The sequence below is a fragment of the Podarcis tiliguerta genome (genome assembly GCF_965153285.1).
Source record: "Podarcis tiliguerta genome assembly, chromosome: 4".
Taxonomy (NCBI): domain Eukaryota; kingdom Metazoa; phylum Chordata; class Lepidosauria; order Squamata; family Lacertidae; genus Podarcis; species Podarcis tiliguerta.
In genome coordinates, this window is record NC_139537.1 from 5,315,391 (window position 1) to 5,329,767 (window position 14,377).

Sequence of the window (14,377 nt, forward strand, 5' to 3'; positions counted from 1 at the left end):
CTCTTTGATGGGAAGTGAGACTGCAGCTCTTCCTGAAGCTCTTTCCACATTCCACACACTGATAGGGTTTCTCCCCTGTATGAATTCTTTGATGGGAAGTGAGATGGGAGCTCTTCCTGAAGCTCTTTCCACATTCCACACATTCATAGGGTTTCTCCCCTGTATGAATTCTTTGATGGAAAGTGAGACTCTGGCTGTGACTAAAGCTCTTTCCACATTCCATGCACTGATAGCGTTTCTCCCTTGTATGAATTCTTTGATGGGAAGTGAGATGGGAGCTCTTCCTGAAGCACTTTCCACATTCCACACATTCATAGGGTTTCTCCCCTGTATGAATTCTGTGATGGGAAGTGAGACTGTGGCTATGCCTGAAGCTCTTTCCACATTCCATGCACTGATAGCGTTTCTCCCCTGTATGAATTATTTGATGGCAAGTGAGATCGCAGCTCTTCCTGAAGCTCTTTCCACATTCCACACACTGATAGGGTTTCTCCCCTGTATGAATTATGTGATGGGAAGTGAGAGAGGAGCTCTGACTAAAGCTCTTTCCACATTCCATGCATTGATAGGGTTTCTCCCCCGTATGAATTCGCTTATGGGAGGTGAGACTGGAGCTGTGCCTGAAGCTCTTTCCACATTCAACACACTGATAGGGTTTCTCCCCTGTATGAATTCGCTTATGGGAAATGAGACCAGAGCTGTGACTGAAGGTCTTTCCACATTCTACACACTGATAGGGTTTCTCCCCTGTATGAATTCGCTTATGGGAAGTGAGACTGAAGCTGTGAGTGAAGCTCTTTCCACATTCTACACACTGATAGGGTTTCTCCCCTGTATGAATTCTTTGATGAAATGTGAGAATGTCCTTCCTCCTGAAGCTCTTTCCACATTCCACACACTGATAGGGTTTCTCCCCTGAATGAATTCTTTGATGGGAAGTGAGAGAGGAGCTCTGCCTGAAGCTCTTTCCACATTCCACACACTGATATGGTTTCTTTCCAATGAGATTTTGTTGATGGGAAGTGGAATGGGAGCCCTGACTGCAGCTTTCTCCACACTCTAAATTTTTACATGGCTTCTCCTCTTTGGGGATTTTATCTTGGTCACCTTTGTTCTCGATTTCAGATTCATTGTAATCTGGAATGGAGACAAAAAGGGGTTAGACACTCATGAACAAATGGAGAAGAACTGAAGGGAGCTCAGGGTAGGAGATGTTCATTACCTGTGTTGTTTGTCATTAACCAACATATTTATTATGATATTCTGATGTGTTGTTGAATGTTGCTTTGTTTGATATACAGTAGTGGTCAAAATTGCAGAAGCCTTTTGGAGAAAAGTGCATTTCAGAGGTTTGATAGCTCAAAACTCTGCTTCTTTTGGAGTACTATCATAAAATTATATATCAATGGAAATATAATTTTATCAAGAATGCAATTCAACAAAGTTTGTTTAATTATCCATATTCTATCAAACATTATAGCCAAATAACCAGAAAAAGGAAGCACAACTTGCTTAGGTTTACTTTTGTCAGTGTGTTACGTGATTGCTAACAAGTTGGTTGGTTTTCTGTCTTCTTCCATTTAGTGAGGTTGAAAAACATAGTTGACTGGTCACCCAGAAAGCGATGCAAAATTGTAATATTAAGTGAACAGGGCTACAGTTATGAAGAAATTAGTAGAAAGATTTAACCAAAGCTGGCATTTCTATATTTTGGTAGAGGTATAAGGAGACTCAGTGACCATAAAATCATACCGTTAAAGGGAGGAAAAGGTGCACAAAGGCAAGTGAAGATCGAAGAATGGAGAGACTGTCCCTACATGACAGAAGAATATCATCTGGGTGTATACAAGATTACATGGCGCATTGCAATGTGAAGTTGAGTGCAAGGACTGGTCAAAATGTTAGAGTTCTAAGGAAAAAGCCATTGTTATCTCTCAAGCAAAGCTTGAAAAGATTAAAGAAGAAGAAGAAGAAGAAGAAGAAGAAGAAGAGCAGCAGCTTGGATTTGATATCCCACCTTTCACTCCCCTTCAGGAGTCTCAAAGCAACTAACATTCTCCTTTCCCTTCCTCCCCCACAACAAACACTCTGTGAGGTGAGTGGGGCTGAGAGACTTCAAAGAAGTGTGACTGGCCCAAGGTCACCCAGCAGCTGCATGTGGAGGAGTGGAGACGCGAACCCGGTTCACCAGATTACGAGTCTACCGCTCTTAACCACTACACCACGCCATGACTAAACCCTTGTTAAGTGGACAGTGGAACAATGGGACAGTGTTATTTGGAGGGATGAGACCCAAATCTCCTTGCTTGGTAGTGATGGCATGAAATACGTGAGGAGAAGAATCAGAGAAGATTTACATCCTACTTGCATTACACCAACCGTGAAACACCCAGATAGTGTGATGATCTGGGGTTGTATGGCAGCAAAAGGTGTGGGCAGAATTTTCGTCATTAATGGGAATGTAAATGCCCCAAAACACATAAATGAAATACTTTAGCCCAAACTGAAGCCTTCCGCAGGTGATCTTTTCCCTGATACTGAAGCATATATAGATATACATTAATTATTTGCTTTCGTAGATTTTCACGGGTACAGGAATGCAGGTTTTGGTGTCCTCGGGTGTCTTCCCGTGTAAAAGTTGGGGTGTCTAGGCGACGTTTCGACGAGGTCTCACTCGTCATCTTCAGGCTGGTGCTTTCGGCTTCTTGTTACTGGAACAGAGCAGGATCTCAGTGTTTGAGTTCCTATAAATACTGTTGAGGAGGTGTGGTGTATAGCCTCCAATGTTCTGGGCAGAGAGGAGGTTCCCAGGCTAGTGTGCCTTTTCTTCTTTTGTTCCTTAATTACTTGAGGGATATCTTGAGTGATTTCTTGAGTGATTTCCTGAATCCCACTTAGGTGGGTCATTAGGTGTGGATTAGTTGCTAAAGCCTTCGTGTCTTGAACTCTTGAACTTTGTGAAGAGTTTTTCTGAGAAGATGGCTGTACTGCACTTGGTTGTGCTCTGGCTTGGCTTCGTGTATAGGGGCGAGCTGTGGTTTTGTGGCCTGTGCCAGCCAGATCTGTGTAGGGATTGCAGGGGGGTGCAGCATCCGGAGGTGCCACCCTGGTTTGGCTACTGGATGGTGTCTGTAATTTATCTGTGGAGAGGGTCTGGGTTTGGGTCTGGTGTGGTTGATTGGTGATGGCGTTCTGTGTGCCTCTGGATCTGGTGTCAGATTTTGTGGGGAGGGCTAATTTCCAGATGTCTGGCAAGCGGGATGTGTCGTCACGCTTGTTCATGTTGTGAGGGTGTTTCTCTATCTCGATGGCTTCCATGATTATTCTCTTGTGGTGATGTTCCATGTTAAAGAGCAATTTGGAATCTGCAAAATTAATTTCGTGTCCTGTTTCTTTCATGTGTTGGAAAACACATCCCGCTTGCCAGACATCTGGAAATTAGCCCTCCCCACAAAATCTGACACCAGATCCAGAGGCACACAGAACGCCATCACCAATCAACCACACCAGACCCAAACCCAGACCCTCTCCACAGATAAATTACAGACACCATCCAGTAGCCAAACCAGGGTGGCACCTCCGGATGCTGCACCCCCCTGCAATCCCTACACAGATCTGGCTGGCACAGGCCACAAAACCACAGCTCGCCCCTATACACGAAGCCAAGCCAGAGCACAACCAAGTACAGTACAGCCATCTTCTCAGAAAAACTCTTCACAAAGTTCAAGAGTTCAAGACACGAAGGCTTTAGCAACTAATCCACACCTAATGACCCACCTAAGTGGGATTCAGGAAATCACTCAAGAAATCACTCAAGATATCCCTCAAGTAATTAAGGAACAAAAGAAGAAAAGGCACACTAGCCTGGGAACCTCCTCTCTGCCCAGAACATTGGAGGCTATACACCACACCTCCTCAACAGTATTTATAGGAACTCAAACACTGAGATCCTGCTCTGTTCCAGTAACAAGAAGCCGAAAGCACCAGCCTGAAGATGACGAGTGAGACCTCGTCGAAACGTCGCCTAGACACCCCAACTTTTACACGGGAAGACACCCGAGGACACCAAAACCTGCATACATTAATTATCTATCTATCTATCTATCTTTCTATCTATTTATTTTTCTATTTCAACAAGATTCAGCTCCATGTCATGTTGCTGCTGTGTGCAAACGGTGCTTTCAAGATAATCCTATTCCACTGCCAGAATGTCCTGGGAATAGCTCAGACTTTAACCCAATCGGAATTCTATGGGGCCGACTAAAGAAACTTGTTAATCAAAGGCAACCCAGCAATAAAGCCCAATTAAAAGAGGCAATAATTCAGTCTGGGTTTCACATTCTCACAGCTGCAGAACTAAAAACTTCATGGGAAGGCGTTGTAAGGCTGTAATGAAAGCTAAAGGTTACCAATGGTTACCAAAGGTTTCACGTTTTTACGTAAAAGGTTTCCACAATTTTGGCCACCAGTATAAGTTGTTCATTTTAAGTTAATGTTCTTTTTATATGGGATCAGAATATTATTATTCATGTTTCATGTTCATATATGTGTATGAAGCCGCCCAGAGTGGCTGGGGCAACCCAGCCAGACGGGCAGGGTAGAAATAAAAATGTCAGCTTTGTTCCGGAGCTGGCAGAGGCTGGAATGTATGAAAGCAGGCAAAGAGAGATAAGGAAACTGGAATGTGAGCTGGAATGTGAGAGGGAGGAGGGGCAGCCGAGTGGCAGAGCTTCAGAGAACAGAGAGCAGGCAGCAGATAGCAAAGATCCACAAAATACAATCTTAGCTCAGAGACAGAAGGGGAGAGGCCAGGAATAGCTAGCCCAAAAACTCGAAGGCGCGAAAAGGTCAGTGAGAGGAGGGGGAAAGAGCGGAAGCAAAAGGGTTTTTTCCCCTCTTGGAAGAAGCAGAAGGGGCGGAGTTTAGACTTGGCAACTGCAAACTTGAAGTCAGACACGGAGTGAAAGAGCTCCGGAGTGATTTATGTGTTTGAGCAATAAACCCGAGATAATTACTGCCAGTGTCTCGCTTCTGTGGGAGAGCCAAGCCATTACAAAAAATTATTATTATTACTACAGTGGGAAGGGGGGGAGACTTCTTTTGGTGGAAGATTGAGACCTGAAGGCATGAAAAAAAAACGACCTAATTTACTACCGTCTCAAGCCTAGGATCGGGGTGTCAAAGTTTTATAACTTAAAAATAATAACGGAGGAATGGAGTATATCTTTATGGAAGGATGATCAGGGATAGATATTTTTAGGTACTGACTTTGTGGTATTTGGAAGGAAAGGAGCTGATCTGTAACTTTGTAACTGAAACTCGAATGAAAAATAACTAAAGGAAACTGTTGCAGATAGAGGGCGTAACTGTGACTGTTACATCTTTGGATGGAAAATTTTGTGGAGGTTACAGACAAATGGCCTTGAAGAGCAGCAGATAACACTGGAAAAACAAGGAAAGCCTGGGAACATGGCTGATAGAATAACAGCTCTGCTGGAACAAGTTATAAACAAAGTGGGCATTCTTGAACTGGGCATCTCTGAGTTGAAACAAAATGTATCTAGCTTGGTACAGAAAGTGAGCAATTCAACAGGTGCGGTTCGGGAAGTGGAACCAACTTTGCAAGGATTAAAGGAGACGTCGGGAAAGAAGTTCTTTGGAACTCAATTTCAGGCTGGAAAAGAAACTTGCAGGCAGTCCAGGGAGATGATTTAAGAGCCTCGGACATAAGGGAACCGGGTTCAGGGAATTAATTTGCTGACAGGAAAGACTGATAAAATTTGTAAAAAGGACTGGCAGAATCCGAAACCAGGGGGAAGAGATGGTGGGAAAAATTGGGAACTTTTAAAAATAGTATTTAGCATAATATTGTATGATTAATAATTTTTGGGAGATGGTGGAATGACTCTATCTGGTTTTAGTGGAAATAAGATAAAGATTTAAGATATTAGGATATAAGGGTATATGATATTAGGATTCAAGAGTATAAGATCTAAGGTTTTTTCTTTTCTTTTTTTTTATTTAGTGAATTGGAGTTTGGAAAAAAAAAATTTAGATGCTTACTTACTTGGTGACACTGATGAGAGAATAAGGTTTAAATGGAATAAGGTAAATAAGTGAGTAAGCAGTGAAAGATGGAAAGAATTTGCTGATCTGATTAATAACTGGAATACAAAAAGGGAGGTGGGAGGAGGCCGAGGAAATAAGTTATTGAAAGATGGAATTTGAAAAATAGAAATTCTTTTTTCTTTTTGAATGTGTTTGTTTTTTGTGCTCTTTTTGTGTTGGTGGGGTGGAAGGAGGGTGTTTTTCATGTATTTTTGGGTTTTTGTCCCCCCCCCCTTTTTTCCTCTTTCTACTTTGCTGTATTTGATCTTTTTGTTTTTGCAAATTTGGTTTTGTATTTGTGGAAAATCTAATAAATATTATTTTTTAAAAAATATTATTACTACAGTGGTACCTGTTCTGGAAAAGCTTATGTTTGTAAACCGAAGTACCACTTTATCATCATCATCCTCATCACTGATACTACTACCTGAGATTCCATAAGCCTAGCTCTTCTCTGGGATGGATTTTGTTTGGCCCAGTCATGGCATCCCCTCCATCTCCAATGTCAGTCCTTGTTATGGCTTGGTCTCTCCCACAAACGTGAGACGACTCTGGCTGTTAATAATTTCAGATTTATTGCTAAAACAAGAAACTTGGACGGAGCTCCTCTACTCATCGTCCTCCCCACAAGATGGAGTTGCCCGGACTGAGCTCCTCCCCCTTCCCCAGCACGGAAGCCCCCACCTTCTCTTCCAGTATCTTTCGCCTGTCTCAACCAGTTTTCAGATCCTACGAGATTTGGCAGAGAATGCTTCCTGCATTCCAGCGTCTGACTCACTGCTGTAGCTCTCACACAGCTGTCTGCAACTCTGTCTCTCTTTTTCTTCTCCCCTTTGTTCAGAGCTCAGATTACAGTTGCTCTCCCCCTCCTCTCTGCCTTCCGCTGCTAACTCTCCTCTCCCTAGGCCTGCTTCTTCTCTTGCTGGCAGCACCTGAGCTTCGCTGCCAGTCGCCTCTTTGGTCAACCCAAGACTGATAGGAGCAAAAACAAAAACCTGAAGCTACTTAGCTTTCCTAACAATTCTGAAGCTGACATTTAAGATGGCCTCAGAAGTTCAGACCAGCCCAGGGGCCGCTAGGGGCGCCTTGGAAGATGGTGGATATTAACATCTATCCAGCTCACACGAGGTAATTAGAGGCTGATTATGGGGAGTAAATCAGTCTACCTCATCTCTCCAGGGGGGAGAGATGCAGTTTTCACCCGCTGTTGCCATAAATCACCCCCGAGTTCAGAAGAAGGAGGGGGTGAGGCACTGGGTGCACAACCCTCGGCGGGCCTCGGAACTCCTCCAAAGCTACTTCCAGGTGCGAAATTAGTTGCGTTACTTAAAAGGGAAAAAAATGGTGAAAGATAACGCACATGCTTCAAGAGAGGCAGCATATTTTTATCTGCTAACAATTTTACCACTGAAATGAAGAAGACTGAGACAGAAGATTACATCAAAGTACTACAGACATGGTATGTGGAATGGAATGCAACGGAACTGAAAGGGGGGGGAATGACTTTTTATTTTTTTTGCTCTATGTGATTAACTAATAACCCTAACTAATAAGAAGTTCAGACCAGCCCAATTGTGGTAGAAAAAGGAATAATTTGAGGAAGATTGTTCAAAGAAAAAACTGTAATTTACTCTTTATTGTGGGGGTGTTAATTTCCTAGGTGTTATAGGGGGTGCTGTTGAGCTCTGTAAAAATATGAGAGATTGGTCCCATAGAGGTATTTTTTGAATTTCCAGGCAGATATGACGATCCCACAGGGAGCCTTACCAAGAGAGGTCACGATCCCACAATTTTCCTCCATGACGTCCTTATGCAGAGCTCTCTGGTCAGGATCCAGCAACGCCCACTCCTCGTCCGTGAAACGAACAGCAACATCTTGAAAGCACACTGGACCCTAAAAGAAAAAGGGAAATGTCCTCCTTTGAGACAGCAGAAATATGATCTGCTACACAATGCTCCGTTGTTTCCTTCCTGTACATTGCGATGTTGTTTCAATAGGATTGCTTTGCTGCACATTTTAAATATGGATGCTTATTTTATTCTGCGTTCTAATAATGGGTATTCGTCTTTGTGCAAATAGGTGGTACTCCACCTTGTGTTTTTCAAGTCATTCTGCCTACACAGGCATTCCAGTTTGCCTGATGGAAGGATCCACTTTCTCCTCTCCTCGTGAGCTGTTCTGGGGAGTTCCCTCCCAATGCCCTAGAGCCAAATCCAAGCGGGTCATGGGGGCATGGAGAGGGGGAGGAATGTGGAGCAAGCCCCATTTTGCAGTAGATGGGGCTGGTTAGGTGAATCCAGGCCACTATTTGTTCTGATTTGTCCACTGCTTAGAAACCAATCTGAGCATTCAGTGATCAATCTAGACATAAAATAAGCCTATTTTGAATGGCCATCTGTCTTGGATGATCTAGCAGAGATTTCTGCAATGCACGGGTCTCCTGGCTCTGAGAGACAAGCAGGGAGGGTGGCTTCTGGCAAAAGGAGAGGGAGCCACCTGTGGCTCTTCCTTATCCTGACTCACCTCTGCCTCTCGACTTTCCTCTCCCACTCGCCTCCTTCCTCTTCTGCCTCTGATTCTGCACTGCATTCTGCCACAGAGTCTCCCAGCTCACTAAGCCCTGTAAGCCCTTCAGCTTCTGACACCTCCTCTTCCCAGGTTTCTCCGTCTTGCCCCTCTGACCACCCATCCTTCCTCCACCTCCACTTCTTGGGCTCTGAGCCGTCTCCCCTTCCTGGTTCCCCGGCTGCTGCCTCCCACCATTCCTCTGTGCCCAACCAGTCCATGACATTGCTCCATCCCTCGGCCTCTGTCCCCACAAGGCAGCTTCCCCTGACCTGATCTGGTTCCAGAGCCGCTGCTTCCCTTCTGTCCCCATGAAAAGACGGATCAGGAGGTCTTGCTGGCATCCTTCTGTCACCTGCAAAAGATAAAAGGTAAACAGGATACCAGGAGTGCCTGCTTCACTCACAGGTGAAACAGGGCATCTCTAACTACAGATGGGCCTTTGAGAAAGCCTTTCCTGTTGAGAGCATTTGGACGTTTGTGCCCATTTCATATGTTTGTTTGTGCAAAAATACATCTCCCCTCCTCTGGACCCTTCTTCCCAACTGTCTCCCCCCAAAGCAAGATGAAAAGAACCCTCAGATGAGTTGGAAAACCAACAGAATGAGACCAAAAGGAGAAGACCACCTTCCTCCTTACCCAGTGGCCTCTCTCTGGTGTCCAACGGAGGCCTCTCTGCCTCACAGGAATCCAGGTCCATTTCTGCAAAGAGATCCTTTCCCTGAAAAAGAAACACGGATTAAAAACACAGAATGGTGAGAAATATTAGAAAGAGAATGGCAAAGACTTGAAGGGTGTGAGATCTCATTCCATGGATGCTTTCCCATAAAATGGATGTGCCATCAGCAGACCATTATGGGATGTTCTCTGTCCTGTTTGGAGCCCCTTGGGAATATCCAGAGGGAAGTCTCTCTCACCTGCTTTCTCTGTTCCTGCTTTCTCTCCTCTGCCTGACTCAGGAGGAAACCTTCGGCCAGGGCCACCGCCTGGGAACTGGTCTCCGCTCCGCATTCCCTCACCCAGCTCTCCATCTCCGGGGGAAGGACAGCCAGGAACTGCTCCAAGATCACCAGGTCCAGCATCTCAGCTTTCGTGTGCCTTTCTGGCTTCAGCCACTGGTGGCAAAAGTGGTAGAGTCGGCTGCCAACCTCTCGGGGTCCTTTGGCCTCCTGGCAGCAGAACTGCCTCAACTGCTGGCTCTGCACCTCTGAGCGGAGGGGGTCCTCCTCACCCAGGATCTTCTGCACTGGGTTTTCCCAGAATCCCCCACTGCTCCCAGTTTGGCTGCCATGGCCTCTTCCTGCCTCAGGGCCAGCTGAGTCTCGCTCATCCATCTGTGCTCTCAGGAAGCCTCTGAGAGATCAGAAGAAATCCTTTGGTCTTCTGACAAGTTCTGTCTGTCGTAATGAAAAGCTCAAGGAAATCCTACAAAACAAATACATTCTTTTGTTACAGAATTTGTAGGTCAGAGGAAGAAAAAGCTTCCCTTAGCATGCAAATCATAAGCTATTTTCTGAAGAAGAAGAAGAAGAAGCAGCTCTCCTAGAAAGAAGATTGCAATGCAAAATATGGAGGCAACTGAAGGTGGGGAATGGTTCCCTGAGCAAGCATGGATGAGTCTTGCTGGGAACCAGGGCTGGACTGCACCACATCCCAGACCATGAGCTATCTTTTTGAAAAGAAAGAGGAGGAAGAGAAGAAATAAGTCTCTAGCCTTCTAGCGATGCAAAATGTGGAGGCAACAGAAGGGATTTCTGGGAGATTAATCAACCTGGTTTCTGCTGCCCTTCCAGTCAATGCATGAAATCAGAACCGACTGACAAGGGAGTGATTTGTGGGTCTAGTGGGGGTCCTCACCCGGGGGTCCTCAGGAGTTCACCCCCCACCCCCACCCCCCTGCTTCTGTCTCCTTTTCTTGCACTTGGACTCTCTGCCGCTCTCCAGACAGACTCCTGGGGTGGGGTCCCTTTTTATTTGCTCTGAGGGCCAGGTATGTATCTGATCAACCCCCTGAGGGCCAAGTGGGCAGGGCCAAAGACATCTCCATTGAAATTTAGGTGGGTAATTTTTTATTTTAATATTATTATCACTATTATTATTATTATTATTTTGTTAGATAGCTTCACACACACACAGCCATTGATGCCAAGGTCTCTAGAGGCTCAGTGAGTAGCAGCGCCCATTTCTGGCTGCTTTGCCAGCAACAATCCCTTTGGGACAGAGAGGATGTGGTCCTGGGATGCCATGCCATGGGCTGGGATCCCTCTCTTTATTCCTGGCCTTTCTCTCCCACCTTTCCTTCCTCCCTCCACGTGCGGTTTTCTTGGGGGGGGGGGCTAGTCTACCTCCTCGTCCAGCTTTGGAAAACCATTTGCACATGTTTCCTCTGAGGTGCAATGAGGCTGAGCAATGTCACACAGAGTTAAAGTCCCAGGGACTCCTTTGTTTAAAGAAGGGAGATCTTTTCTGAAAGGGGGCGGAGGGCTAAATGAGTTTGGGATCCTCTGATCTTCAGGAAGGGATTGCGTGGCAGACCTGGCCCCTCCCTGATCAACCCCCCCCCCCGCATCCTCCCCTGCTGCAGCCCTGGGACCCCCACCGTCTCCCCACTGCCCCCTCTGGGGGGAGAGAGAGGAGACTCACCAGATCCCAGGAGGGGACAGCGAGGCAGCCCTTGCAGGAGAGACCCCAAAGCAAGGAAAGGACTGGGGAGGGAGGGGCCTTGGCTCTGGAGGACCTGGCCCCCTCTTGCTTCCTGGCCTCTCTAGGAAGGCAGCTCACTTCCCTTTAACCCTTGCCAAGCCGAGTCCCTCCAGCTCAGCCCTCTCTCGCTTGGCAGAACCTCAGATTTCTATTATTTTTTATGGATTAAGGGGGCAGCTGCCCCCCTGGCTACGCCCATGTCCAGATATCCTTTTGGGGGTGAGGCTCTTGGCTGGACTCTGAGCATCTCCCTCCCTTGGCTGGAAACCAGAGGAAGAGCTTGCAGGGAAAAGGGCTTTGCAGGAGGCAAGGAAGCTCCTCCTGGAATTCCGGAGTGGAGAGATAGGAGGGGATCCCAGGGTCATCTAGTCCAACCCCCAGCAATGCAGGAATCTCAGCTAAAGCATCCATGGCAGATGGCCGTCCGATCTCTGCTTAGAAACCTCCAAGGAAGGAGAGTCCACCACCTCCCAAGGGAGACCTTTCCCCTGCCCAACTGCTCTTAGATGTCCCTCAAGGCAGCGGGTCCTGAGTTCTAGCCCTGCTGAAACAATCGCACTGGCTGCCAAGGAGGAACCCAGCAAAGTTCAAAATAAATTAATCCTCTTCTCATCATAAATGAGTAATACTTTATCATGCATGCTTTTTATGTTAATTTACAAAAGTATGCCATTTCCCTTTCCAGATATGCTTAATTGCTAATTCAAAGGACTGAAAATGGATTGTTGTTATTTTTATATTTAGGGAAGCTTTTAATATTTGATGGACTATTGTATTTTAATATTTTGTTGGAAGCCGCCCAGAGTGGCTTGGGAACCCAGCCAGGTGGGCAGGGTATAAATATATTATTATTATTATTATTAATCAGGTGAGTGTTCTCCTTTCGAAAGAGGCAGGTGGAATCTCTATGGTTGCTAATAGCATAACGTTGAAAGGCTAGGGAATATGGGGAGCCCTAGAGTATCTGCTTGGCATGCAGAATGTCCCAAGGTCAACCCCTGACACCTCCTGCAAGGGCTGGACGAAATCCCTGCCTGAAACTCTGGGGAGCAGCTGCCAGTCAGTGTAGGCCAGGGGCCCTCAAACCATGTCCCACAGGCCAAATCCAGCCCCCCAGGGTCGTGAATCTGGCCTGCACGGCCATTTCAGAACCCGCCATGTGTCTGAGGCTGAAAGCATCTCCCCTCCCGCTTAGTCATTCCTCGCGCAGCACTGAGGTAAACTCCACTGGCGTGGTGGCGGCTCTACCAATGGAAGGCCAGGGGGTTTCACCAGGGGACGGGGAAGTGTTGTCTTTTGGCTTGAAGAGCGAGGTTGAGGTTGGAGGAGGAAGGCAGAATTGGATCAATTTGGTTTCGTTACATAGAGGTTTACTTTAAAGGTGGGAGAAGGAGGTATAGTCAGCCTGGGGCAGGGGTCAGCAACCTTTTTCAGCCATGGGCCGGTCCACCATCCCTCAGACCATATAGGGGGCCAGACTATATTTTTGGGGGGAAATGAACGAATTCGTATGCCCCACAAATAACCCAGAGATGAATTTTAAATAAAAGGACACATTCTACTCATCTAAAAACACACTGATTCCCGAATAGTCCGTGAGCCGGATTGAGCTTTTAATATTTGATGGACTATTTTATTTTAATATATTGTTGGAAGCCGCCCAGAGTGGGTGAGGAAACCCAGCCAGATTGGCGGGGTATAAATATATTATTATCATTATTATTATTATTATTAAAATGAAAGAGGCAGGTGGAATCTCCATGGTTGCTAATAGCATAACATTGAAAGGCTAGTGAAACATGGGGAGCCCTAGAGCATCTGCTTGGCATGCAGAATGTCCCAGTCATTGTAGACCAGGGGTCCTCAAACTATGTTCCCTGGGCCGAATCCAGCCCTCCAGGGTCGTGAATCTGGCCTGCACAGGCATTTCAGAACCCGCCAAGTGTCTGAGGCTGAAATGATCTCGCCACCCGCTCAGTCAGTCCCCGCACTGTGCTGAGGTAAACGATGAAAGGCCAGGGGGTTTCGCCCAGGGATGGGGAAGTGTTGAAGCTGAGGTTGGCGGAGGTTTACTTTAAAGGTGAGAGAAGGAAGTATAGTCCTATTTATGCTAGTGGAGCAGCAGTCTTTCCACTCATGTGATTTACCATATTTTTCGCACCATAGGACGCACTTTTTCCCTCCTAAAAAGCAAAGGAAAATGTGTGTGCGTCCTATGGAGCGAATGCAGGGGGGAGGCAGGCGGGAAAAGCCCCCAAGAGCCGCACACAAGCTCCGTGCACTCTTGCGGGCTTTTCCACAGGAGGGAGAAGGGACTGACTGGCTGCATCAGTCCCTTCTCCCACCTCCCAGAAAAGCCAGGAGAAGCCGCAATCTCTTTAAAGGGGTTGCGCGGCTTCTGCGGGCTTTTGCGAGAGGTGAGGCAATTCCTCCACCTCCCAGGAAAGCCAGGAGAAGCCGTGCAGCCCTTTTAAAGTGCGCGCGGCTTCTGCCGGTTTTGCAGGAGGTGGGGGAATTCTCCCACTTCCCAGGAAAGCCAGGAGAAGCCGCGATCTCTTTAAAGGGGTTGTGCAGCTTCTGCGGGCTTTTGGGAGAGGTGAGGGAATCCCCCCACCTCCCAGTAAAGCCAGGAAAGCCCTGCGCAGCATCTCCCGGCAAGGAGAGGCTGCACGGGGCTAAAGGGGAAGCCAAAACAGCGAGCGGGATCCATCCCGCTCTCTGCCTTGGCTTCCTCCATAGCTGTGCGCAACCCCTCCGGCAAGCAGAGGCTGCACGGGGCTATGGATTCTTTAGCCCTGTGCAGCGTCTCCTGGCAAGGAGAGGGTGCGCTGGGCTAAAGAGGAAGCCAAAACAGTGAGTGGGATCCATCCTGCCTGTGCCATAGCCCCGCTCAACCCCTCCGGCAGGGAGAGGTTGTGTGCAGCCTGTACGCTGCTCTTTGGGGCTGGGGGGGGGATATTTATTTCTTGATTTCCCCCCCTAAATACTGGGTGCGCCCTA

The 14,377-nt window shown here is 46.9% G+C and overlaps 2 protein-coding genes across 2 annotated transcripts in view; one reads left to right on the forward strand and one right to left on the reverse strand.

Annotated features, from left to right (window-relative positions):
- Positions 1-11,538, reverse strand: part of LOC310675494 (uncharacterized protein) — a 30,670-nt gene extending 19,132 nt beyond the window's left edge. The window contains exons 1-5 of the mRNA XM_083436169.1: positions 11,318-11,538; positions 9,592-10,099; positions 9,314-9,395; positions 8,947-9,029; positions 7,876-8,002 (exon numbers count right to left, since the gene is read on the reverse strand). Coding sequence (XP_083292295.1) covers positions 7,876-8,002; positions 8,947-9,029; positions 9,314-9,395; positions 9,592-10,008 — 709 coding nt within the window. The 5' untranslated portion in view covers positions 10,009-10,099; positions 11,318-11,538. The remainder of the gene's footprint in view (positions 1-7,875; positions 8,003-8,946; positions 9,030-9,313; positions 9,396-9,591; positions 10,100-11,317) is intronic.
- Positions 1-14,377, forward strand: part of LOC310676834 (tigger transposable element-derived protein 1-like) — a gene marked incomplete at its 3' end in the record, with an annotated part of 1,439,559 nt that overhangs the window by 934,388 nt on the left and 490,794 nt on the right. The gene's annotated exons all lie outside the window — the stretch shown is intronic.